A 25,949-nucleotide genomic window follows, 5' to 3' on the forward strand; every position below is an offset into this window, starting at 1 on the left:
GCTCATTTTATATTATTATTTTTATTACAAATATTTGCACTGTAAAAATGATAAAAGAAATTGTATTTTTCAATTCACCTCATACAAGTACTGTAGTGCAATCTCTTTATTGTGAAAGTGTAACTTACAAATGTAGATTTTTTTTTGGTTACATAACTGCACTCAAAAACAAAACAAAGTAAAACTTTAGAGCCTACAAGTCCTACTTCTTGTTCAGTCAATTGCAGAGACAAACAAATTTGTTTACATTTACAGGAGATGATGCTGCCTGCTTTTTATTTACGTCACCTGAAAGTGAGAACAGACATTCGCATGGCACTTTTGAGCCAGCATTCCAAGGTATTTAAATGCCAGATATGCTAAACATTTGTATGCCCCTTCATGCTTTGGCCACCATTCCAGAGGACATGCTTCCATGCTGATGAAGCTCGTTAAAAAAAATTGTTAATTAAATTTGTGACTGAACTACTTGAGGGAGAATTGTATGTCTCCTGTTCTGTTTTACCTGCATTCTGCCATATATTTAATGTTATAGCTGTCTTGGATGATGACCCAGCACATGTTTGTTTTAAGAACACTTTCACAGCAGATTTGACAAAACGCAAAGAAGGTACCAATGTGAGATTTCTAAAAATAGCTACAGCACTCGACCCAAGGTTTAAGCATCTGAAGTGCCTACCAAAATCTGAGAAGGATGAGGTACGGAGCATGCTTTCAGAAGTCTTAAAAGAGCAACACTCAGATGAGGAAACTACAGAACCCAAACCACCAAAAAAGAAAATAATCCTTCTGCTGGTGGGATCTGACTCAGATGATGAAAATGAATATGCATCAGTCTGCTCTGCTTTGTATTGTTATCGAGCAGAACCCATCATCAGCATGGACACATGTCCTCTGGAACGGTGGTTGAAGCATGAAGGGACATAGTGCATTTGGCACATAAATATCTTGCAACGCCAGCTACAACAGTGCCACGTGAACGCCTGTTCTCACTTTCAGGTGACATTGTAAACAAGAAACGGGCAGCATTATCTCCTGAAAATGGTAACTTGTTTGTCTTAGTGTTTGGCTGAACAAGAAGTAGGACTGAGTGGACCTGTAGGCTCTAAAGTTTTACATTGTTTTATTTTTGAATGCAGTTATTTTTTGTACATAATTCTACATTTGTAAGTTCAACTTTCATGGTTGCACTACAGTACTTGTATTAGGTGAACTGAAAAATACTATTTCTTTTGTGTTTTACAGTGCAAATATTTGTAACCAAAAATAAATATAAAGCGAGCACTGTATACTTTATATTGTGTTGTAATTGAAATCAATATATTTGAAAATGTAGAAAAATCCAAAAATATGTAAATAAATGCTATTCTATTATTGTTTAGCAGCACAATTAATTAAGATTAATTTTTAATTGCACAATTTATCACGATTAATTTTTTTAATTGCTTGACAACAAAATGTAGTCACTGAAATATATCAACGGCAGGTTCCTTTTCTCCCATCTGTAAATATTGTAAAAAATAAACATGAATACTCATCAGACTAGCAAGGTAATGGGCCCCAGGTTTTATACATTAATACAGTTTTACATATGTATTAGTTTTGATATTTAAAATATTACAATAGTGCCCAAGGGCCATAATCAGGACCAGGACCCCATTGTACTGTGCTAGGCACTGTACAAACACATATGAAGATACAAGCTCTGCCCCCAAATAGTTTTATTAGCTAAGAAATTACTTGGGAAATCAGTAGTAGTGTGTGTGCAGTGGAAAGAGCACAGGAGTAAAATCCTCACCCACCCACACCACACTCTGTTTGCTAAGAGTGCAAAAAAGCCTAGCACTCCAAGGAAGGTAATTGTATCTCTCCTGTCACAAAGCCCAAGAGAAATCTCCAGCACCCTTTTCAGTCTTCTCCCAGGCGTGCTAAATGATTACAGTACTACTGGCTTACTCATCTACATTTCCTCAGAGAAAGTACTGTGAGAAATACCATCTCAAAAACTCAGCTAGAAACCCCAGAGGATGCACCTGTAAGATTTTTCTCTTCTCCTTGTCTTTTTGAGTAATAAAGAATTCTTTGTCAGACCAACCTTTGAAATAAGAGTTGATGAGTCAGGCTATCAATGACAGACAAAGCACTAGCAACATTAGAGAGATGACTTTATCTTACTGATAAGGATTCATTTAATTGCAAAGCAAGGGTTTGTTCAGAAAAGAGAAATTCATCCTGCCATGTTCATGCTTTGGTAAGGAGCTGAAAGAAGCTAAGTAACAAAGCAGTCTGAACACTTACTAGTGAATACAGCATATTTGCATGTGAATGTCACTTGCATTATTAAACTCCGCAAAGGGCTCTATTTTCATTTGCGGTTAATGGACTTTTCAGAAAGCATTTGCTAATGGAATTACTGAACATATGAGCAGTAACAAATTGCTGCAGATAACCTTCTTTTGAGAACCCTGCCTTGTACTGATTTAATATTCCATTCAGAATTTCATTCAATTGCATGTTCTTACCACTGTATAGGTGGTGCTGAGTTTTTCTGGGTTTTTAATACAGCACGCTAATGCTGCTCATCATTTAGATGGGCCTGGTTTTCATTTCACTATAAAATCATCAGCTGCATTTGATACCAGCAGTACATGCCCTTATCCTATACCCACATTGATACAAAAAATAAAATGGTTCAGCCATAACTGGCTATTCCTTTTAAGTCCAAAAAGTGAATTAAGCAAGATGTGTAGAGAGTTGACATGCTTAGGTGATATTGATGAAAATATTGTAGCAGCTCAAAGTATGTTGACATTCAGATTCTCATAATTTCTTTTACTGAGCACTGACAGATGACGTGATCTGGCCAAAACCAGGCTTGATTAACACAAAAAAGGGTGTGTTTAGCATAGTGCCCAGGCATATTTATCTTTAAAAAAAATACTAAAGTGTGGTCTATTGCCACGTGGAAGTTACAGTGACCTTCAGGTAGCTACTTAGCCACCTTCCTCTGATATAGACCCAATAGGGGATCAGCTTTCAGGGTGTTTTTATATTAGCCTATTAACATTAGCAAATATATTTGTAAAAATGCTTCACACAGGACATCATATGGCTTGCAAAGGATACTCAGTGGAGTTTAGTTTCTTATATAAAATATGAACTCATCCCACCGTCTCATAGGTTTCAAGTTATTTCATGGAAAAATACTTCAGCGTACTTTTAAGCCTGCCCTGTATTCTCTCAGGTCTCCAGCCAGCAATATCCCACTCTTCTGCATGGCCTCTGGGTTCGCTGCTGCCGAGTGATGAGCACCTGGCTCCATCCTAGCTCATTCTCAGCACAGCAATAACCACAACACATGCCTAGCAGGAACAGAATAGGAAAAATATTTTCAAAAATATCTAGGTGGTTTAGGAGTCTAAGTCCCATTTTCAGTAATGATGTAGGAGCCTAATTCTCATGATACTTAGGCAATTTAAAAAGTTTTACCCTCACTCCTACTTGTTCTGTTTTTAAGTTTTTCTGGTTTTTTTTTAATGAGTGAAGTGAATTCAGTACTATTAAAGTGAACGACAAAAGTCCCAATGACTTCAGTGAATTCAGTAGGGTGCCAGGTGTCTGGTTTTCGACCAGAACGCCCAGTCCAAAAGGGACCCTAGCGGCGCCGGTCAACACTGCTGACTGGGCCATTAAAAGTCCGATCAGTGGTGCAGCGGGGCTAATGCAGGCTCCCTGCCTGCCGTGGCTCCACATGGCTCCCGGAAGCAGCGGCATGTCCCCCCTCTGGGTTCTAGGTGTAGGGCAGCCAGGAGGCTCCGCAAGCCACCCCTGCCCCAAGCGATGGCTCTGCAACTCCCATTGGCTAGGAACAGTGGCCAATCGGAGCTGCGGGAGCAGCACCTGTGGACAGGCAGCACACAGAGCCACCTGGCCGCGCCTCCACATAGGAGACAAAGTGGGGACATACTGCTGCTTCTCGGAACTGCTTGAGGTAAGCGCCTCCCAAAACCTGCAGCCCTGATCCCCTTTCATGCCTCAACCCCCTGCCCAGCCCTGATCCCCTCCCATTCTCTGAATCCCTCAGTCCCATCCCCAGTACCCTGTATCCCAGAGCCCACACCCCCGTCGAAGCCCTCACCCCCACACAGTGCTCCAACCCCCTGCCCCAGCCCTGATCCCCTTCCTGCCCTCCAAACCCCTCAGTCCCAGCCTGGAGCATCCTCCTACACCCCAAACCCCTCAGCCCTACCTAGACTCTGCACCCCAGAGCCAGAGCCCTCACCCTCCTAACCCCCTGCCCCAGCCCAGAGCTCTCTCCCAGACTCTGAACCCCTCATTTTTGGCCCCACCCCAGAACCCGCACCCCCAGTCCAGAGCCCATACCCCCTCCCGCACCCCAACCCCCTGCCTCAGCCCAGAGCCTCCTCCCATACTCTGAACCCCTCGGCTCCACCCCCCAACCTGGAGCCCTCTCCTGCACCCCAAACCCCTCATCTCTGGCCCCATCCCAGAGCCGGCATCCCCCAGCTGGAACCCTGACCCTCCTCCCACCCCCTGCATTCCACTGCCTCAACATGGAGCCCCTCCTGTACCCTGAACTCCTCATTTCTGGCCCCACCCCAGAGCCTGCACCCCTAGTCAGAGCCCTCACCCCCTCCTGAACCCCAACCCCCTGAGCCAGCCCAGTGAAAATGAGCGAGTGAGTGAGAGTGGGGAGAACGAGCAACAGATGGAGGGGGCAGGGACTCGGAGAAGGGGCAGAGGAGGGGTAGGGCAGGGGGCGGGGCAAGGATGTTCTGTTTTGTGTGAGTAGAAAGTTGGCAATGCTAGAATGCAGAACCAGCCCCAAAATTATTGGGCCAGATCTTCTGTTATGGCTCTGCTAATTTATACTGGCTGTTAACAAACCAGAGGCCAAAACCTGCAACCAGGGATTGATTTGGCATAGAAGTGTCCCAGCCATGCCTTCTTCCTCTGGACACACCCTCTTTCCCCATCTAACATAGCTGCTGTGTGCTACTAAAGGAACCCTCTTGCACTGAGGTGATTCTACCAGGGAGATGTGCTGGTTTGGGGGCCAGACCGAGCCAGCCATATAGCACAAAACATCTGCATTTCACGTAGACATCTGGCCCATTCACATTTTACACGCACAAGCTGGGTTGTTTAATATTGTTTATCTAAGTATTTAGCATTTATTTAGTATTATTTTTGCACATGTGCATTATCGAGTATGCCATGCTATTTGGTCCCATTATTTTCAACATAATGTGCAAACGCTGTATGTGCAGCTGAAGCACGGGGATATTCCAAATATAATGAATGCAGCGACCCCATTACTTTCTCAGTTGGTCACAAAATACGTGCATGTTGATATGATTAATTCAGTAAATACACATTCTGATGTCTTTATCTGTTTATTATACACGCATACCAGAACATGAATCATGCCCACGCCCTGCACACAGGAACTGGTTGAATCACAGCTTATCTGCTTGGTATCTCCTTTGGGGAATTTCTCTGACTAGTACGCTGGTAGACTACGTTGCCACAACTGAGCTCAGAACTCACTTGAAGATGCCATGTTGTTATCCATTAATTCTGCATAGGCACTGCAGCCACACTAGCTACTACATTTTTAAACAGTTTGCCACACGCTGCTCAATGATTTCCAGGGGAGCTAAATCTAACGGAAATCTTGGAAAATATGAAGATGGGAGGTACTTGTTAGATATGACCCAAACTTGCAAGCCAGCAGGACTTTCCTGGAGTTGTCAGCAACACAGGGAAATGATCGTACATGAGTCTTCGGAGCAAAATGGCATATCAGGTTTCCTGCTGAGATAAACCAGAAAAAGAACGGCGAGTGCATGACCTAATGTATTTTGAGACATGACAATGTTATGTATCATATACCAAACATTTTTAATGATTTGTCTTTCCATATTCTAAAGGTTCATACCTAATTCCCCCACCTACAACTGAACCAACTAGTTGTGAAAATCTTGGGAGCCTTTGCCAAGGTAAGAAGCCAAAGACACTGTTTGCATTTTTCAGCTTTACCAAATCTCCTTGTTTTTTTTTCTTTTAATTTCCTTTTACTTTAACTTCTTAAGGCTGACCTCTAGAAAACTGAGCAAAGAAAGGAATTTCTTAGCTTCAACAGATGTGTGGGTATACTATACATACAGTATGTAGAAAGAATGTGATCAAACTCTTTATAATACAATCAAGTCCATAAAGTCTTCATTGTATCAAAACCTAACAATCATATGCTAATGCAAAGATGAACTGGTTTAATTTCTTTCCCCATCTCTTTTCCTCCTGCACAGTTAAAGGCTATAATGATAACGCTGGTAGAAAATATGTAAATCGGGCATAAACTGATGTAATTACAGGAACTGATCATTATTTAGATGTTTTTAACAGGCTGCTGTGAAGCTTAATTAATTGTTAGTATGGTTTGAGATCCTCAGGTGAAAGGTATTATACAAATACAAAGTATAATCATTATTATTCTTATAATAAAACTACTTATTGTAATAGCCGATGATTTTCTGGCCTTCCCCCCAGAGGCATACTAATGAATGATCACTATAGGTATCAACATGTCTGTCAACCACAACAGGAGTCACGACATCAGACATCTTGAAGGGCCAGGTCAGCTGGGTTACTCCTGGGGGAATTCTGCGCCATCGTGCATGTGCAAAATTCATATCCCTCTGCAGAATTTCTTTGCTTCCCCTCAGAAAATGACAGGGAAGCAAAGAGAAGTGCACAGGGGAGAGGTGGAGCTGGGGATGCCCATGGGCGTAGTTTGGGGAGACATTGCAAGATTATCACTAGAGCTGGGTGAACACTGCAGAGTTCCACTTCCATGTGCCATGTGAATCAAACCTGCAGGGATTACTCATAAGGATTCACCCCTAATAAAATTCCTGCAGCTCTGCTTCGTGGTTGGAATTCAGCACAACCCCTTGGCATGAATGGTGGTAGGCCTACTTTCACAATGCATTCATGACCCCAGAGCCTACTGGTTGGGTTAAACTTCTCTATAAAACTTACATACAGCTCTATGCTAGCTGCAGCAGCAGCACCTGCTCTAAAATAATTTCAAATGATTTAACCCTTTTAAAGATAAGGGATGGAAGGCAGAGGCAAGCGGGAAAGAAAAGTAAATAAAGTGGAAGGACTTAAGATTCTTGGAACTCTTTCTGTGGTAAAGAGTAAAAATAAAACATATTGAGCTTAACAACACAGGGTAAAATTAACTCCTGGTGGGGAGCCAAGGTAATTACTATAGCAGGCTATAATGGAGTTTTAGCCGCTTGCACTGGATTTTCTGGTGGTGAATTTGACTCAGGCTGCTGGAGCATATACTTGCAGTGTTTCAAACTAGATCTAAACTGATGTCCAGATTGCAAAGTCCACAGTTAAGGTGAAATGCCAGCTAGGTCCAGAAGTTAGTTTTAAATAGCATCTTTTGGACTTAAGACACCCAAAGTACTTTGCAATAATGAGTTAAATAGAGGTCCTGGAGCAACTGCTTAGGTAAATGTGGTAGCCATCATGAACTCAGTAATAGCTCTCACACAGCCATGGTAATTAAAACCAGTTTTACTGAGACAGGATTATGATAACCAGGACATCAGGATAGTCTTTTTAGAAAAATGCCCAGAGATCTATGATTTGCATCAGACAAACAGTCAGTAATGCAACATTATCGACATAAGCCTGGTCATCTGTTTATAATTATTACTGATTACTATCCTTTGGATAGGTTGCCACTATTCAGATATCAAGCATTTTTTTAATGAACTCATTTCCACAGTGTCATAAAAGCAATTGTTGAAGAAAAAGAACGGATGCTGGTTTTTTATAGGTTAAAGACCTTAGATTTCTATAGCAGCATTTGGTAATAGGGATGGATGCCTATTACCACTTTTGTTGATTTGGCTAATGAGGCCCTCTTTGTCATAATTATATAAATGGCTGAACACATATCATCCACTGAATTATAATCCTGTATGTTCAAATTCTTTAAATTGTTGCTGTGTTTTGCTTAATAAAATATCAATAGAAAACAAGTAACAAAGGTGAAACAAATTTATTCTGTCACACCAAAAAATCATACAAGAAGCTTGTAACAAAAACAACATAGATTGTATCTAGGAAAAAAACCAAACCCTGCTGAAAATACACTTTCTTAACCTTTTGAGCTTGGTTGTTGGCCAAAATTGTATCAGAAAAGAACATGGCAGGTTGAGAGCTTATGATATATCAGTGTCCATATTGTAAAGAGAGCTTTCCAGCAAAAAACTATCAATTTTGAGTTTGAGTTCCCTGAGAATTACTGAATAAAATACATTTCTTTTCCAAATTGTTATTTAAAATGCAGTGATATGATTATTAATTGTTTTGATGCTGTTCTGTGTAAACACACAAACCTATTCTGTTCTAAAGGGAATTTTCTGGTACTGTATATCTTCCCTGTACCAACCGAAAATTCATTTGAGCTAGTCCCTAAGGGATAAATTTTGGAAGTGCTGTGTGAGGTGACTCCTACTGATATCAGTAGGAATTGTATAATACATGAAGCTTTGAAAATCAATTTCTTGAGAATATTCCATGTATGATTTTAATTCTGTTCATTATACAGATCTTAGTGGAGTTAATTAGATCCTTACACTAATGTTTTAGTTTCACAGTTGTTCTTCATCTTCCTTCCCTGGGTAGAGACATCTATTTTTTTCACAAGCTAATGTTCATAGTTTGTGTGAGTTTGAAGCCGTGTTATTTATTTTCTGGCCTTTGCACAACTCTTCATAGAAGATCTTATTAAATGATTCAGAATTTGTGAAGACAGTACAGGACTGATCTTGCAACACTTACTCCCACTGAAGTCCGCAGGAGTAAGGATTGCAGGACTGGGACCTACATCAGTTCATTCATATTCATTACTTTATACAGAAGTTTGGTGTGTGTATATTAACATATATAGTAAATGGTTTCCTTCACTCTCTATGTATGTTTTCATGCATTATTCCCATTGTGCCTGACCACATTAACATTCATTTTTCATGCAAATTCACCTTTCTCTCATCTTTGTTACCAGCTACTACTGTAAATGCTACTACTCCTCCACCACCCACTGTCACCACTAACATGCCCGATACTAATAGAACCGATAAGCCAAACGATGGTAAGAAATCCTGTGTTACATTTTTCCTTGTACTGTGTCTAAAGCAAATGTATTGTGTTATAAGGTTTATTTAAATATAACAAATATCAAGTTTCACATATTGGGTTTGATTCTGCTCTTAATAACACTAGTGTAAATCAGGAGTTACTCCATGTCAATCATGTAAAACTGGTTTGAGAACAGAATCAGGCCCCATATTTTTTTAATATGCTTGCGTATTTCTTGTATAAAAGCGAGCCATTTCCACATTATGTATCACTTGTTATTTATATTGTTCATTCACTAATCTTCAAAGCACACAGGGCCAAGATAGATATTTTAAAAAGAGGATAAAAATAGACATGTCTTTGAGACATTTTAACACAGCTGCTGTTTAAGTGCCACATAGCAGCCACATTTTCAGGTAGGCCGGTGGAACTTTGGAATTATCTATTCCCCACTGGTAAGTTTTTGAGAAGCCAAGTGGAATCTGTCTGTTGGAGCAAAACAACTTCCACTGACTCAACGGGAATCTTTCCATTGACTTCAAGGGGAGCAGGATCATTATTTTATTTAGGAAAATATTGACAACATTGAATATAATGTAGTTTTCATTCAGAAAGATTAGGGAAACTTTAATGGTACCAGATGAATCAATTATAAGCCCACTGCTATTCACAGGAAAGTAGAGATTTCCTTTGACATTTTATCAAGTTCTAAGAAATCACTTTCCTCAGGAGATAGTGTAGCATGTTGGGGGAGCTACCAAAATACAAATTAAGTAAAAATAATAATAGTAATGAATTGAAAGAAACTATTTTAACACAGCTTTCATTGGTTTTCTACAAAATATCACAGGAGATCTCACAAAAATCCTTTTCTGCAGGGATTTCATTTTCAGTGGGCTCCACAGAATTAAATCAATGATTGTGCATTTTTAACAAATGTGTTCATTTCTATTGGAGGATGTAAAACCTCTGGTAGTTTTATATTATAGCTTATTATGTCCTGCAAACATTACTGTAGAGTTCATCTTAGAATTTAGTAGTTTGTACCTATATTTTTCTTCTTTGATATTTGACTGTACTCTAGAGGAAAAGAGCCAGACCCTGGAAAGTATTGAGTCACTTATGTCAAGGGGTGTTTCATTTCTATTTATGGAACCAATCGCAAGATGTTCACACTAAACAGTTAACCCAATATAGTAATGCTGAGATTTTCAAAGCCACACAGGGAAACTGGATGCCCAATTTCCATTAAAATCAATGAAAACTGGATGGCTAACTCTTCTGGGTGTCTATAAAATTCTCTTCATAAAACAGAAAGACTAAAAGACAAGATGCCAAATTCACACTTAAAGTAAGCAAATACAGCTTCCACTGAGCTAACAGAGTTTCTGACGTGAGGTGAATCATTTGGTTTGTATAAATAATTTTTCTTTCATCCATTAACTATATGGCTTGCTACATACAGACCTGCAGGAATTGAGAGTTCCTGCTACAGTTATCTTCAGAATGAAGAGAAATTCACCTGAATCCTCCCGCTCACTACTACAAGGGCAGCAAAATTCTATGATAAAAGGGGTCAAAAATTTAGGAATTATCTCAACCCCAATTATTTGGCCAGTGAGACAAAGGCCTCTCCAACTCAGTAAAAGTTCATCACCTAAGGACCAAAACCCAGAGAGAAAAAACGTACACAACGTGTTCTTGCTACCTACTTCTGAGGCCACATCAGCTGCTTCTGGGGAGACTGAAGTTGCTACCTTGAATCCTTTTACAGAGCACAATACTACAATAAATCAGTCAACCCATAATAGTGTTTTGAATCACTCTAGTGGCTTACTGAATGAGATTCATGATATAGCACAAATTCCAATAACCCCCACGGTTACAGATCATTCCAAGAATGTAGGACTTCCTCTTCTGCAGAGTGAAAGTTTTAGTCCAGAACTAACATGGACTTTGACTGATGGATTGGATTATACTAATTCTGAGTCAGCATTCCTCACTCTGACAAGCAAAAGAAACCTTTATGAACACACAAAAGAACCCCTGTGGATTTTTTCTTCTAATAGTGGCACATCCTCTTCCACACATGCAAGTATATACAATGTCTTGAAATCTCTCAGCTGGTGGAACAATGCTGCATCATATCATCATGTTATTTCTGACATTCCAGAAGAAAACCATCATTCTCTGTCTAGCCTATCTGCTGCTTCTACACAATATGAGTCATCTTTTCAAAAAAGTAGGCTGGACTTACTAGAATTTTCACCTGAAAGTGTTTACCTTGTATCCACTAAGAAAATTCTGGAAGATGATTCTATTAGGAATAGTGTTTATATTGCAGAAGCGAATGATGAATTGCAGTCTACAAAATTTAAATACTTCAAGGATCATCAATCAGTAAACCTTAGAAAGGTAACCTCCAAACAGACTCATCTTTCAAATCCATCTAGTTTCTTCCAAGATATAAAAGAAATATATAAAGAAGCTGTACTTGATATCCAACCAACAGAAACTCTTCTAACACTGGAAGACAGAACAGAATTGCTAAGATTGTCAGCACTCTTGCTAGCAACAAGAAAGAGAAGTTCAGAATTTCAACACACTGTTACTGTTTCACCAGTTTATCAAGAATCCTTGAGTCATGCATATTTGAAAAGTGACTTATTTATATTTAGGCCTTTGACCAAATTGCCAAAAGAGGAAGATGAAGAAGCATCTTCTCCAGAAGATGAATTTGAACTCTTCAACACACTTATTTCTACCAGCAACTATATACCCCATTCTTTAAAACCCTCTGCAAATATGCAAAGGAAACCAAATGAGATCCCTGGAAATGAAAAATTAGAAAGTACTTTAGATACAAATCATAATGACAACCTACATGAAGATTCTGTTTTTTCTACACCTGAGCCAGAAAACATGAACAGAATCAGTAATACCTGGAAACCAGGTTATTTGGGTCTGCCAACACAGTATATTAATATTGCTCCTTCTTTACCAGCAAGTTTTTGGACTTTGTACTATAATTTCAAACAAGAGTCTCCAGAGTTTTCTGGGGAACTTTCAGAAAGCTGGTGGTTCTCATTTAATAAACTTACTTCCTCAACAGAGAAACAGACATTTTTTAGTTCCCCTACTGCAGCTGATAATATCCTTATGCACACTACCATCAATACATCAGGTTATGGAACAGAAAAAATGAACTTTTCTAGCTATATGTCATCTTTGGATATGGAAAGCTTTAGTTCAATTGTTCTGATCCCTTCACTAGGGATTTCAGAAAATATAAAAGGGAAAATATCACAGTCAAAAATGACCATTTCTCCTAACATAAATGTGTCTTCAAATTCTCATTTCCCTTCACTGGAAATGTCTTCACATCAGCCTTCCATGCAGTTACGGACGAGTACCTTTGATATTTCACATGCAACTTTCACTGACGAATTTAAAAGTGTTGCTAGTTTACACATGCAGACTTGGGATCAAATTTCAAGTCCAGATCAAATCGGCATGACCTTCCAACATCACAGGCAGACATTTGCTTCAATTTTCTTCACTTACTCGGCAGCCCAGCCTTCGTGTACAGAGGATAACTATGTTGCCTGCTTACCTGACAGATCATCAGAGAGTTCGGTAACCTATACAAAAGCTAATGGACCATCACAATCACAAAACATTTATATGGTCAAAGAGAGTAATCCAACAAGTGCTTTTGACAATGGAAAAAGTAAAGTTCAGCCAGATGTAGACACTGATTTTGTAGGAACACACAGCTCACTGCGTTCTAACTTCCTCACAATGACATTGTCTTTGGAAAAAACAGACACTCTTCATTCAGAACAAAAAATCAGGGCCAGCGCACATCCTGACAGCTGCTCAACATCATTGTTATTTTCTACACCCTCACTATCACAAAGTCTTCAAAATGATCTTGACAAAATTTCACCAAGCTTGGGTCAGCTATGGAATGTAGCAGAGTTAAATTTACTAACAAAGCTAGCAATTAAAAGCCACATAACTGTTCTAGAACAAAAATCTGTTGAAGATCCAGAAATCAATCTGACACCTTCTCTTGAAATGGGAGTGCTCTATGATGTAAATATTGGGAGTACTACTTTACTGATGTCAAATACTGAATCACCACTTCCAGGAAGAGAATCAGAATGGGAGGTATACTACTATTCTAGCAGACAGATTGAAGGGTTTATTAACAAAGGAATGTCCTCTTTGAATTCCAGTAATATTCATACCACTGATTCGCAATTACAGACCATGCATCTGTCTTTTGAAGCGTACACCGATTATGAAAAAATAACAAATATCTCTTTTATTTTGGAACCAACAACAATTTCAGTAGTGGCCAGTGCAATATCTCTGTCATCTCCATACAGCGGGACTTTTATTCATGCCACTGAGAGTATTTTAAACTATGCTGTAACAATAACCGGAGCAACTATTCATCATTCTGTCTTGCAGTCCCAAAGATCAGCTTCTCAAGTAATGTACCACCAGTCATCTATTTCAGTGTATGAAAATCCCTTGGCCAATGCATCTGCTGGAACAAGCCAAATCTTCACCCCTTACAGACCACTGAATCCACTTACCAGCTCCCCAAAATTAGTTTTGTCTTATTTATGTAACTCCTTCGCTGAACTGAGCTGCCTGTGTGGACCTGAGGTCAACTACAGTATGTCAAGGCATTAAGCTAGATGTAGAGAAAATATCACCTCATCTCCTAGATATGCACTTTGTAGAACTGGATGTAGAAATATCCAGGTTTAATCCTTACATGTAGCTTCATGTAGATTGTAGAATAGCAATTTAATTACAGTAGGAGGGAATTTGTAACATATTCCAAAACAATCTTAGCACATGCCATTAACATGTGGTTTCTAATAGCTGTCTTCCCATTCTCTAACCAATAGAGCTCTAAGGAGACTGCTGGGACAATAAGTTGATTGCCATCTATTTATTTATTATTCTGATGTTCATTATTTTTATTCTTAAATATTTTTGGATTTTTTTCAATTACAGTATTTACATTTTTGTGGCTTTGATTATTTTAAAAAGTCAAATCCAGGGTCCACCTCAAATTTAACAATGAAAGTTTTGAAAAATGTGAGGAAAATGGGGGGTGAGGGTGGGAATCCAATCCGGATAATTTTGCTCATCTTCTGTATTTTTGCAATTTTAATCATTTTATTTATTTATTTATTTATGTTAAACTGCTTCAGTCTACTTTTCATCAATTATTTTCCTGTAAAAATAATTTTCTCCAAGCAACATATTTAAGGGGGGGGGAAACAATTTTAAGTGGGGAAGCAGTTTTGGATTCACCAGCTGTCCTGTAGTCTCCTGAGAGTGATTAGAAATGTAGAGTAGTTCTTTGCTAGTCTGATTGAAACACGCTTTGGGTCATAATGTGGTGGTGACTGTGAAACTATTTAACACTAGTTAATAGATGCTGTTTTCGAAAAGTATTTTATTTTGTACATTAAGAACATTTCACTCATATGTGTGACACTATATAACTATATAAGAGACTATACATATAATATGACACTGTGTGTGTGTAACATTTGTATGTCTACTGTGTATATATATATATATATATATATATATACACATAAAATATATTATCTAAAAATAATACATACCATGTATTTAATTATCAATATACAATATATACCATGTATTTTATTGTATGTGTATACATGTATACATTTGTATGTATATACATATCAAATACATTAACTATATATAGTATATACCATGTATTTTACAGTACAGTATATTTTCTCTTTCTGAGTCCAGAATTAAACATTCCACTTTCCTCCATGAAATGATCACAATAAAGATAACAATGGAAATGCCATTTTCAGAGTAAACCAAATAATGAATTTTTATCTTTATTTATTTTTTTTTTTACTAGGAAAATATACATTAGTGTCCTTTAGATTTATGACCTTTTGCTGTGAGAGTTTAGTTAAAACATTACTTGGCAATCAAGTTTCCTTTAAGGGCTTGATTCTGCACTGTTGAATTCAAAACGAGTTTTCACACTGACCTTAGTGGCAGTAGGAGTAACCCATAACAAAGAGAAAAGCAAGTTCATGAGTAGGGTGATGCAAAGTATTTACAATTAAATTGGAAAATCTCAAGTCTCATTCAGAATCTATTCAACTGAATCTATTTTTTTCAACAGATTGTAGCATGATCTTCTATTTTAACAAAATCTTCAACATTTTTGAAGTTTTGACTTTGATTTTTGAACTTGAATTCTCAAAGGGTTCAGAAAAGCCTGAGTGTCTGAGCTCTTCCACTCCAACCCAGGACCACGGCAAGGCCTCTCCTCAGCTGCTACTCCCGCCAATGGACTGTAAGAGCAGCCACAGTACCTCCGCATCCACTTAAGTTATAGGATCTATATAAATGGAGATCTATGGACCATGCCCATGGCTAATACGGTATTCAGAGGCAGTGCTGATACCTTTTCTGTAGTTCATAGAGAGTAGGTAACCTGTATGGCCACTCAGCTGGTGGAGTCCTCCACAATCCACATGTGGAGCCTAATTGGTTTGGAGGTCCTTTCGCCACCCCGCCACATAAAGATGAATTTCACACAGAGAGAGCCATTTCCCATGAAGGCTGGCAAAATTTTGCAGTGTTTTAAAGCACAATTCTTATTTTGTGAAAAGTCAAATTTTTGAGTCACAAAATGGCCTGGAACAAAACTTATTTTATTTATTTATGTATGTGTGAAATTTTGCAACAGGAAAAGAAGAATTGTTTACCGTCCCCATGAGTTTAGGGAGAATTTATCTAAAGTTAATTACTGTCACTTCAAAATAGTCTTGTTCATGTTCTAAAGTTTCACTGTCATCTAAAATGTGACTCTTCAAAAAATGGCAAGATGAAGTTCTAGATTTATTGTATCTGAAGGCTTTCCAAATGAAGTTTGTTCACTTTGCAGTTAAAATATGGTTTGTCTTTCTAACTGCCAGCTGTGCAAACTCAAGAGGGATTTGAGAACAAAGATTCTTCATGCAGTATTGTGTCCAAGAAACACCCATCGAACCCTACTATCTTCAAATTCTGTCCTTGGTTATTTGTTGCTTTTAAACTGATGGATTCACATTTTGCTCTCAGACCATTGTAAATCCTGAGAGATTCCAGTAGAATCTGCAGAGTTTTTCTAGATTACACCAGATTATGTCCTGTTTGAAAACTCAGTATTTATTATTATTTTATATTTATGGCATTTTCAGGATCTCACAATTACATTTCAGTCATATACAGAGTCATATTTACATATAAATTCCATTTTGTTGGACCGTAGGCCCAATCCTGCATTCCTGTGTGCACTCAAACTCCTATAATAGCAACAAGAGTTTTGGGTATACCAAAATGTGAGTTCAGACCCTATCCACCAAGTTATCTTTTGCTACAAAAATAAGGTCTTGAAGTTTTAAACAGAGAAAGTTTGGCAATATATTATGAATGATGTTCAATGTTTCTGATATTTGTAATACTGTTTTTAATGGACAGGGGGGCTATTCTACAGGATTTCCATTACTGTCTTCAATTACAAGTCCATTTTAGAGTCAAAAGTACAGAGTGTGGTGGCCGAATGGGTAAGTTAAGTTTCTCCCTATTTATGTGAGTTGTATATTTGTGAATCTGCACCTTAAATTACGTCAAATCGATAAGAGCTGGGGAAAAAGGGGGAACATCAAAGAAACCAGTTGGTCTAGTTTATGAGATCTCCTGAGCAGGGTCTGTTGTTTGTTTGTACAGTAGTTAAAACAAGTGGGAACACGCTACTTCTTTAGGCCCTTAGGTACCATGGGTAAAATTATCAAATGTTATCTAAGGAGCTTGGGAATTTAAGTCCCATTTTCAAAAGTGATGTAGGCATTTTGGGACAGAAATCAATGTGTGTTAGGCACCTGGAGCTTTTCAGAATCCCACTAGGTGGCTATCTGAATCTTTAGGCACCTAAATGCCTTTTAAAAATGTAGCCTTTATACATCTAAGTCTCATTCAAAGTCAACAGGACTTAGGATCCTAAGTGCCTAAGTCACAAATGAAAGTAGTGCTTAGGCTCCTAAGTCACTTAGGTGTTTTTGAAATGTTATTCTACAGCAATAGAAATGAGGGGTCAACACTACTAGTGGTCCGTGGGTCAGAGTTTGTGTATGTCTGGAGCAGAGATTCTCAAAGCCATGTATGCTTGCTATGATTGTCATAATACCCAGAAACTGCCTTGTTTATTGTAGCATGCTCTCCCCATGCCAGGCTAGTTTTATGCTGATACAAGGGATCCAGAAATGTCAAGCCACCAAATGCAGTTTGATGTGCATAAGTGGATGGGCTGCAAACACAGGTCATCAAAGTGATGAGGAAAAGATCAGAAAATAATAATCAAGACACCACCAGAAAGAACTCTCTCAGCAAGTTACTATTAGAATACAAAGAACTTCAAATATAATATTTCTGGAGGAGGCATAGCCCAGGGGAACCATGTGATTTTCCAGAATAACTTTTGCCTAATATTGACATTTGACCGTAACGTTTATTTACGTGTAATTAACTGCTTTCAAGCTAAAGCACATTGCAAGTATGAGGTTGTCTTAAAAATGAGGTCAACACATATACAAAAGCAGAAAAGTAGGCAGAACAGTAAGATCTTGTTCTTGTTTATGAGGTGTTTTAGAATTTGATTTAGTACATTAACCTTCTCTACCTCATATTAGGGAGCTGTTTCATACAGATTAGATATGTGGGAGAATGTATTTTTATGTTCTGATAGCTGGTTGTTGTTGTTGTTCTTTGTTTATTTATTTGGTGGTAGAATGCCTACCTAGATAGCCCTCCTTTTTCTTTTTCATATAAATGTAAAGAATTTTTAATGGTAAATTACTGTATGTCTGTGAAAAGTTTTGATAATACAGCAACCTGCAGTGATATTTGCATGCTACGTACACATAATTTTATACCCTAAAACAAATTTTTGGGCAAAACACTTTGGGAATATACAATAGTTGGAATCTGCTTTAGAGCATTTTGATGTCAATAACGTTCCATAAAGTGTCACATTGTAAATTAGATCAGGTGATGGTTGATAGATGTAACTGAGGCTCATTACTTTTTTGTTAGTGGTTTGAGGTGGACATTTTGCTTTGTACAGGTGGAGGGGCAGCTTTCTATTTTTCTATTACTACTATTATTTTTCCAGAAGAAAAATAATTTCCTGATGATAGATTTATTGACATAGAGCTGCAGTATTTATATTTCTGTAGCAAGAGACCTCGAATCTGTACATTCATTATTAAAATAAATTATACTCTACGAAATGACTGATGTAGATTTAATGATGATGTTTGGTGGATGTTGGCACTGAAAAGTGACAGTTATGCACTATATTCTTATTGACCTGCTGCATCTAAATGTCTTAGAGAACATCCCCACCGTGCTCTTAAAACAATCAGTGAAAAGCTGGTCCATAGAGCACAGTTGGCTCCAGCCAGGTATTTCATACAGTGTAGGATCCTTAGGGTGGATCACTGGAGTAGTTGGTTTGCATTCCGTCTGAACGACAGGAGGTCTCACACCTAAAAATGGGTTAAATACGGTGTGTCCATCTTGTATGTTACTCCCACAATGAGGTTATGAAGGGTCTAGTGTCGGTGTGCCAATCAGCCTACTGCAAAGACACGTGGTGAACTGATGAAATTCTTCACTGCTGTGCTGTTGAAGTCACTGAGTATGGACTTCTGGGTTTTAATTCTTGAACATGGCCAAAAAAATACCTTGTTCCACTCTCTTGGACACTGTAAAGTAGTCAATTGAAAGAATGCAGTTGAGCACCATCAGGGCAGGCCACAAAGTCCTTCTCCCCAGTACAGGTACTCTCTCGATTCTCAATTTCCTCTCAAGATCACAGTCTGGGGAAACAAACATACAAACAAACCAACCCTCTCCATCCATTGAACTTTCACCCCCACAAGTTACAATTTAATAATCCTCCCCAAATTTACAAAATCCTCCAATGTTAGTCATAGGGTGGTGGTGCCAGGCAGCTCAATCCATTCTCTCCCCGGCTTAAACCAAACCATGCACATCCTCTGTAACCGCTCTGCTTCATAGGTCTCTACCCCTACATGTGGTCTGAACTTTTTGAGGGGCGGAAAGAGGGAATAGAAACTAGTATGTCACCTCTTTATGCATTTAGGGATAGACTCTGCACCCATAGAAGTCAATGGTAACACTCCCATTGTCCTCAGTGGGGCAGGATTGGGCACTTCATGCCTATTTAAAGTAAAAGATTGAAACAGAGAGGTTCAGCAACAGATTGTAGACCTTTGAGAAAAATTTACAGTGTATTTCCCGTATCATTCAGTGCCCAGAAATCTTTCCAACCACAAACTTTACAGAAAAAATGGCATGGGGAGGTGTCTCAGCACCTCTTACAGTTGTCTATTGATTGCACAGTACCTTTATTACGGGTCCCTTCCGCACCCTCCACTTTGCACCGGTAAATATACACACCTAATAAGGCCATAATCTCACAATGGGAAAATGTTAGTCTCTTCATTTTGCCAAATAAAGGTGTTGTTTTTGGTGGGAGGTGAGCTTATAAGACTCTGCTAGATAATGCAGGAGCCTTTCTTTATCACACCATCCTTGTAATTATTCTCTCTGTATTTTTCAGCTAAATAAGACCTTCCAGAACTGGAATTATACCGTGTATGTGGTCAATATCAGGTAAATGTTGGTGATGATTGGGAAAATACCTGATTTAAGTCCTTAGTGGAGTTACAACACATTAATTGATATTTATGATTCTTGCTTTTTAAGTGTTCAGCCAACCACTGTGAACGAACTGACAAGGGAGAAAAGAAGCATCCCTGATCAAAGGTAACATTCTGGGACTTTTTAGTGATAGAGGCAACACATACTATCAAAATTGGGTGTGACATTATTGCATGCTATGGGCCACACCCTTCCATTTGGTAAATGTCATTTATGGCCACCTACTGCCCTGGATCTGCACTCAAGCCTCACATTGGTATGATGTGTATTGTAATTTAAACTACCTTGGATTTAAATCAGGTAGTTCAATGAGCTCCTTAAAACTTGGCTGATCATTTTTCAAAACTTAATTTTTACCTGTCACAAAATGTTGCAGACCTGTCTAACATACATGGGAAGCAATATCCATTCTTCTGTCCCAACACTATCTATCTTAGGGTTTTCCGTAGCACCCATCACTGGTATCTAAGCACTATCTATGGAAAGAGGCATTTTTTCTCCTCTGCCTCATCTCTAAGGGCCTGATCCAAAGCCTATTGAAGTCCATAGGAGTCTTTCAATTGATTTCAATGGACAATGGATCAAGACCCAGGTGGTAGAAAATCATGCTGGAACTGAATGCCAAGTTGATGCAAATCACACTACTTACCACATGCCCTCACTTCCTGATTTCAGTGGGCTGCTGATTAGGCACTGGGGTTGTGATTTGCAAAGATAGCCTAAGAAAGTTAGGTGTCTAACTACCATTGAAAGCCTGTGAGAGTTGGGTGCCTAACTTCCATGGGGTCTCTTTGAAAATCTCAATCCAAGCTGTGGGAGGCAAATGAGAAGGATGCTTGTCTTTGGACTGAATCAAGGGCAGGTGGCCAAAACATAGTGGCTGCTGTGGGGTAAAGAGAGACTGCATATGGAGTGCATCTCCTGGCAATGTAAGTAACTGCTTTGCTGTTAAGATGTACATGTGAATTGTTGTGACAGGATAGAGCCTTTTATCCCATGGTAGCCCATTCAGGGATCATTGTCCAGAGCTAGTTTCTGATGCTCTCAGTTCTTGTACACTCTTCCTTACTCTTAGTGACCTGACAACAGCCTGTGACAGATGGATGTTGTCACCACCGAGGGAAGGAATCAAGAGATGCAGAGGGGATGAAAAGCTTTTCCTTCCAGTGTCTCTGTGTCTCTTACCGTAGAAGTGGCTGCCCAGCCTGTCAGCAGCCCTGCTCCTCTAATACAGTTACAGTAGACTCAAGCAGGTTTCAGCCTCACATCCTCCTATTATCAGCCCTAGGACTTTTTTCCTCCCTTTTCTCTATATTCTGGTCTCTAAGAAAAGAAGGGAAAGAGGAAGAAATATCTCTTTCTACTTACAGTGCTGGAAGTCTGTGTGTAAGTGCTCTGTCTGACAAGGTGCTAAGACTTCTGGTCCCAATCCAGCAGAGCATTTCAGCATTATTTAATTTTAAGCATGTGAGCTTTACTTCAGCAGGACTATTCACATACTTAAAATTAAGCATGCCCTTAGAGTGCTTTGCTGGATCAGGCCCAGAGTGCTTAACACCATATAGGGATTGAGCCCTGAGATACTGTTCAGCTCTGCACATGGCTTTATCAGAAGACTGTCCCCAGACAGGTGGCCTTCAGGAACTGGAGGCAAAATCCCGGGAATCCAAAATAAAGTGCTAAATTAAACTATTAATTTAAAAATAATCCTAATCTTTACTCCAGAGTACCTTGTGATATCTAAAAGTATTGGCTGGGGAGTAAAACCACCCTCTAAATCACTTTTTTCGAAATAGGCATGTGCAGTTCTGATGGAGTTTATATTGCTCCTTCAATATCCTTCTCATCCCACTATGTTCACTGTCATGTTGTAAGGAGTTAGCCTAGCTGCTATGCAATTAATCTTGCTGTTATGAATCCTCCTAACATCTAGCAATGTGAATTTATGGGTACTGTATATGAACACCCCCTTTTCTTGATACTCTATTCATCACATTGCATTTCAGAGGTAATGGGGATTATGTCTAACTCAATACGGTACAATTTTTCAGAATTCAAGGTCTGATCCAAAGACCAAATAAATACAATGGCTTCAATAGACTTTGGGTCAGGCCCAAATAGAATCGAAAGCATTGTCCCTTCATTATGAGGTATTTATTTCAAATACTAATTGTGTTACATATAACAAGAGTCTGTTTCATATACTCTAGGTTGTTGTGTTGCACATGCCGTGCAAAAAAATAAAAGACCTATAAGGCCTATACATCTATAGAAACTGACTGAAATAATTCATCCAAAAATAAAAGACCTATACGTCTGAAGAAACTGACTGAAATAATTAGGATTGCCTGGGTGGAATTTAGCTCAATGGGTGTTTTGAGTAGAAATTAAAAACACATGCTGTATCTTTCCAGTGTTTTTTTGTTCGTGGCATGTATTTTCATCTCGTAATGTCACATAGAGTGGAATCCACTGGGAAAGCCCGTATTCTTCCAGTGCCAGCAACAAGTGTGTATACATTTCTCACAATATACTGTCTTGTCATTGCAAAAGCAGGGGCTTTAGCTTCCCAGTAGTCTCCACTATTCCTGTCTCTAAAGACCTGTCTTTCAAATCCTTGCAGCTTACATATATTAGTACACAGATATTTGCAGTATTGACAAAGAGGAAATCGATTGAATCTCAGGTGAAGACCCAAAAAACCACCTCCCTTGCTACTTCCTCCAGACTGTTAACTTTAAAATGTTTGTTAACATTTTTCAGTTTCAAGTTTTTCTTGGCCAAGATTCTAAAGAAACCAAATAGCATTTAGGGTAAAATTTATAGCTATGAAAAGTTAGCTGGTGACACTTGTAAATCTTTATCCAAAATGGAGGTAATATTTATTTCTTACTTTTAGGATGATCTGGTAGAAGGTCTTAAACTTTCTTTTTTTTATGGATGAGTCTTGCTCTCAATGTGTATTCATAAGGATTTTTTAAATAAATTATTAAAGATTATATTTTCTTGTTTTCCATACTATGGACAGTCATAAATAATGCTGATCTCTTAGTTTCAGGAAGCTCAGTATGTCATCTATCTAATACATTTCCCTTTGCTTTCAAATACTTTTCATTCAATTTTCTCTAAGGTTTTTTCTAAACCCAGACAGGCTCTGAATTTAAAACTTCAGGCCTAGCCCATAAGCATCATGACCTTTGACCTTATCTTCTTATCCTATTTGTCTTTGTCTTTTTAACTCACTCAACATCAGCTCTCACCTACTTTTCTCTGACTTTTGCTCAGAATCATGGTCTTGGTTCTTTAATTTGTCTGTCTTAGTATCTATCCTCTTTTTTTGCATTCATCCAATAATTTTTAATGCTCTAACCTCACTCTCTCTACCCTCACCGTGCATATAAATATTTCATTCAATAGTTTGAACTACTTCCAAACTGCTTCCACTATAGTCATTTTCTGCTGTTTTACTCTAATCTGTTTCCACCCTCATTTGCTATATTGCAGCCATAACTTTTAAAACAGCCTCAGCATAGTACAGTTCTTCATCAGACCTCCTGAAGTGATGGATGCAGAACCCATAGAGACAGAATTACACAGAGAGAAAATGGGAGTGGAGAAGCTGTCATTTTGGGGCATGTTAAAAATAGATATTTTTTTAAAAAGTTATAAACAATTACATTCTGGAGAAGAGAAAAACTAAATAAAAACATGGAAGTGGCTTGTTATTCCTGCATTGCTGGGCTCTATAAGCTGAAGCAATCCAAAGTGCACTGTGCTTATGATGTGATAATTCAATGTGCTGATGAGAGTCTCATGCAATGCCAAGTCCAAAAGTGAATATTATTATCAGCACCTTGAACACTGTAAAGATCTCTTGATGGCAGCAATGTGACAATATCATGCACTGGTAGATTATTAACTAAAGTAAGAGACAGAATTTTATCACAACAGTACTGTAGTTTTGTGTGTGTTTAATTTTCTCAACTTAGTAGCAGTGTCTCTATCCCAGAAGATGCTGGTTCAAAATAGAGTTGAAAGGACACTCCAGATGGGGTATAAGCACAGTGGTTTGTGAGCATGGTGGTCTATTTTTGCCTCCATTTTTTTGCCTCCATTAAGGTCAGGCTTGACAAAGCCCTGGCTGGGATGATTTAATTGGGGATTGGTCCTGCTTTGAGCAGGGGGTTGGACTAGATGACCTCCTGAGGTCTCTTCCAACCCTGATATTCTATGATTCTATGATTTTGTACAAATCATTATCAATAAAGTAAATCTGTGTTCTTTCTGCAGATAAAATTTATGTGGTTTTTTGTTTCTTCCATTGATTCCTTGCCCTTTTTGACACCACAGTAATGCCACACATTTCTTCTGCTGCTGCTGCTGCTTTTCCCAGAAAGATCCTACAGATCCTAGGTGTAGCCATTTGACCAAGGTTGGGTCGTTTGGGTAAGAGAAATGGCTTCCTCAGACCTATTCAGCACCCTTGCTTTCCGTATGCTTTTTTCCAAGCAATTTTGCAAACCTTGAGCCTTGATTCCATATCTGAGCTTTTCTCCACTTACCAGCAAAATAAGATTGTGCTTGCTCCAACCTCCACTACTTGATTGTCATAATTTTGGCCCATAGTCTGTACTTAATCTCTCCTACTACAGGAAATAGCAGTTCTAACTACAGTTTAACAATTCATCCAAATAAAAACATCAGTCACTGTTAACATGTTTAAAAGATCAATTGCTAAATCTACATAGAAATCTCTTCTCTTAGACATGAAAGAAAAGAAGTTCTACCAGGCCTGATTCTGCCCATTAAAGTCAGTAGGAGTTTTCTATTAATTTCAGTAGGAAGAGAATCAGGCTTCTGATGAGTTCTGGGTGATGTGATGTTTAATGGAATGTTTAATGGGAAGGATTCTTGAGACTAGATAGACTACTGTTTAGAAAGTGCTATGGCTTCAGCCAAGAGTTAGCAGTTTCAGGACCCCCTGTTCTTGTTTTTATTGTTTTTGGTAAATTATCTTTAGTCGTTAAAGTGTGTGACAAACTATAAAGTAGGCACATAAGAGTTTATGGAGGAAGCTGGCATAGTGCCCGACACTCCCATTGTTCATTATTGCTTTCAAATACATTATGAAGTATAAATACCAGAGTTCATATAAAGTAACACAATTGTAATGTCTGCTTTGATTTTAAAAAAAATCCTGCTAAACCCTACTGCAAAATCACTCAGCATTGGCCCAACTCTGCTCCCTTTGAAGCCAATGGAAATTATATCACTGAATTCAGTGGGAACAGAATGCTGAGCACTTTTGAAAATCCAACCCTGTGCACACACATTTGCTTTTTTAAAGTGTTTTATTTCTTTGTAAATATTTTTGCTTGTGAAAGGTGTCAAATTCTGAGTCCTTGAGACTGAAGTCCTCTCGGGATCAATGGAAAAGGTACAAGGTTCTCCACAAAGCCCAACTAGTATATTTTAGCCATGACCCTGTAGGGAAAATCTCTGTAAGCAAATGGGTTATTCAGTCTGCGTGCTCATTCAATCGTTGGCCTGTCTGATGCAACTGCCAATAAGGAGCTTTGATCCAGCTCCCATTGTCTTCCGTTGAGCCTTTCCATTGACTTCAGTGGGAGTTGGGTGAGGCCTGAAGTTATTAGGGCACTAGTTGTACTGGGTTATTTTGTTATGTCGACAATTTAATGATAATATAACAAATTCATTTCATATAAACTGGCATCAGCTGTTGGTCACTGTTGACACAACATGGCTTTTAACACTTTTTTTCCCCTTTACTATAGCATTCCCCTTCTAATTTGTAGTAGATTTTATGTTTTACACTTCATCATGACATACCATATTATATTACTAGTAAGCACCTATATAAGACTGAATACCAATGCAAAACAAATGTTATGTTATGAAGCAAATGCATTATGATCAACTAT

General features: G+C 38.6%; 1 protein-coding gene across 2 annotated transcripts in view; it reads left to right on the forward strand.

Moving 5' to 3' along the window:
- The window catches only part of ADGRG6 (adhesion G protein-coupled receptor G6), a 153,874-nt gene that overhangs the window by 68,382 nt on the left and 59,543 nt on the right, over nucleotides 1-25,949 (forward strand). Inside the window, exons 5-9 of one of the 2 annotated variants that reach the window (XM_073337489.1) lie at nucleotides 5,955-6,023; nucleotides 9,116-9,202; nucleotides 16,741-16,826; nucleotides 19,907-19,959; nucleotides 20,053-20,112. In XM_073337489.1, coding sequence (XP_073193590.1) covers nucleotides 5,955-6,023; nucleotides 9,116-9,202; nucleotides 16,741-16,826; nucleotides 19,907-19,959; nucleotides 20,053-20,112 — 355 coding nt within the window. The remainder of the gene's footprint in view (nucleotides 1-5,954; nucleotides 6,024-9,115; nucleotides 9,203-16,740; nucleotides 16,827-19,906; nucleotides 19,960-20,052; nucleotides 20,113-25,949) is intronic. The other variant, XM_073337490.1, reaches the window with a different exon arrangement.

This window comes from Lepidochelys kempii, chromosome 3 (assembly GCF_965140265.1).
Source record: "Lepidochelys kempii isolate rLepKem1 chromosome 3, rLepKem1.hap2, whole genome shotgun sequence".
Lineage (NCBI taxonomy): Eukaryota > Metazoa > Chordata > Testudines > Cheloniidae > Lepidochelys > Lepidochelys kempii.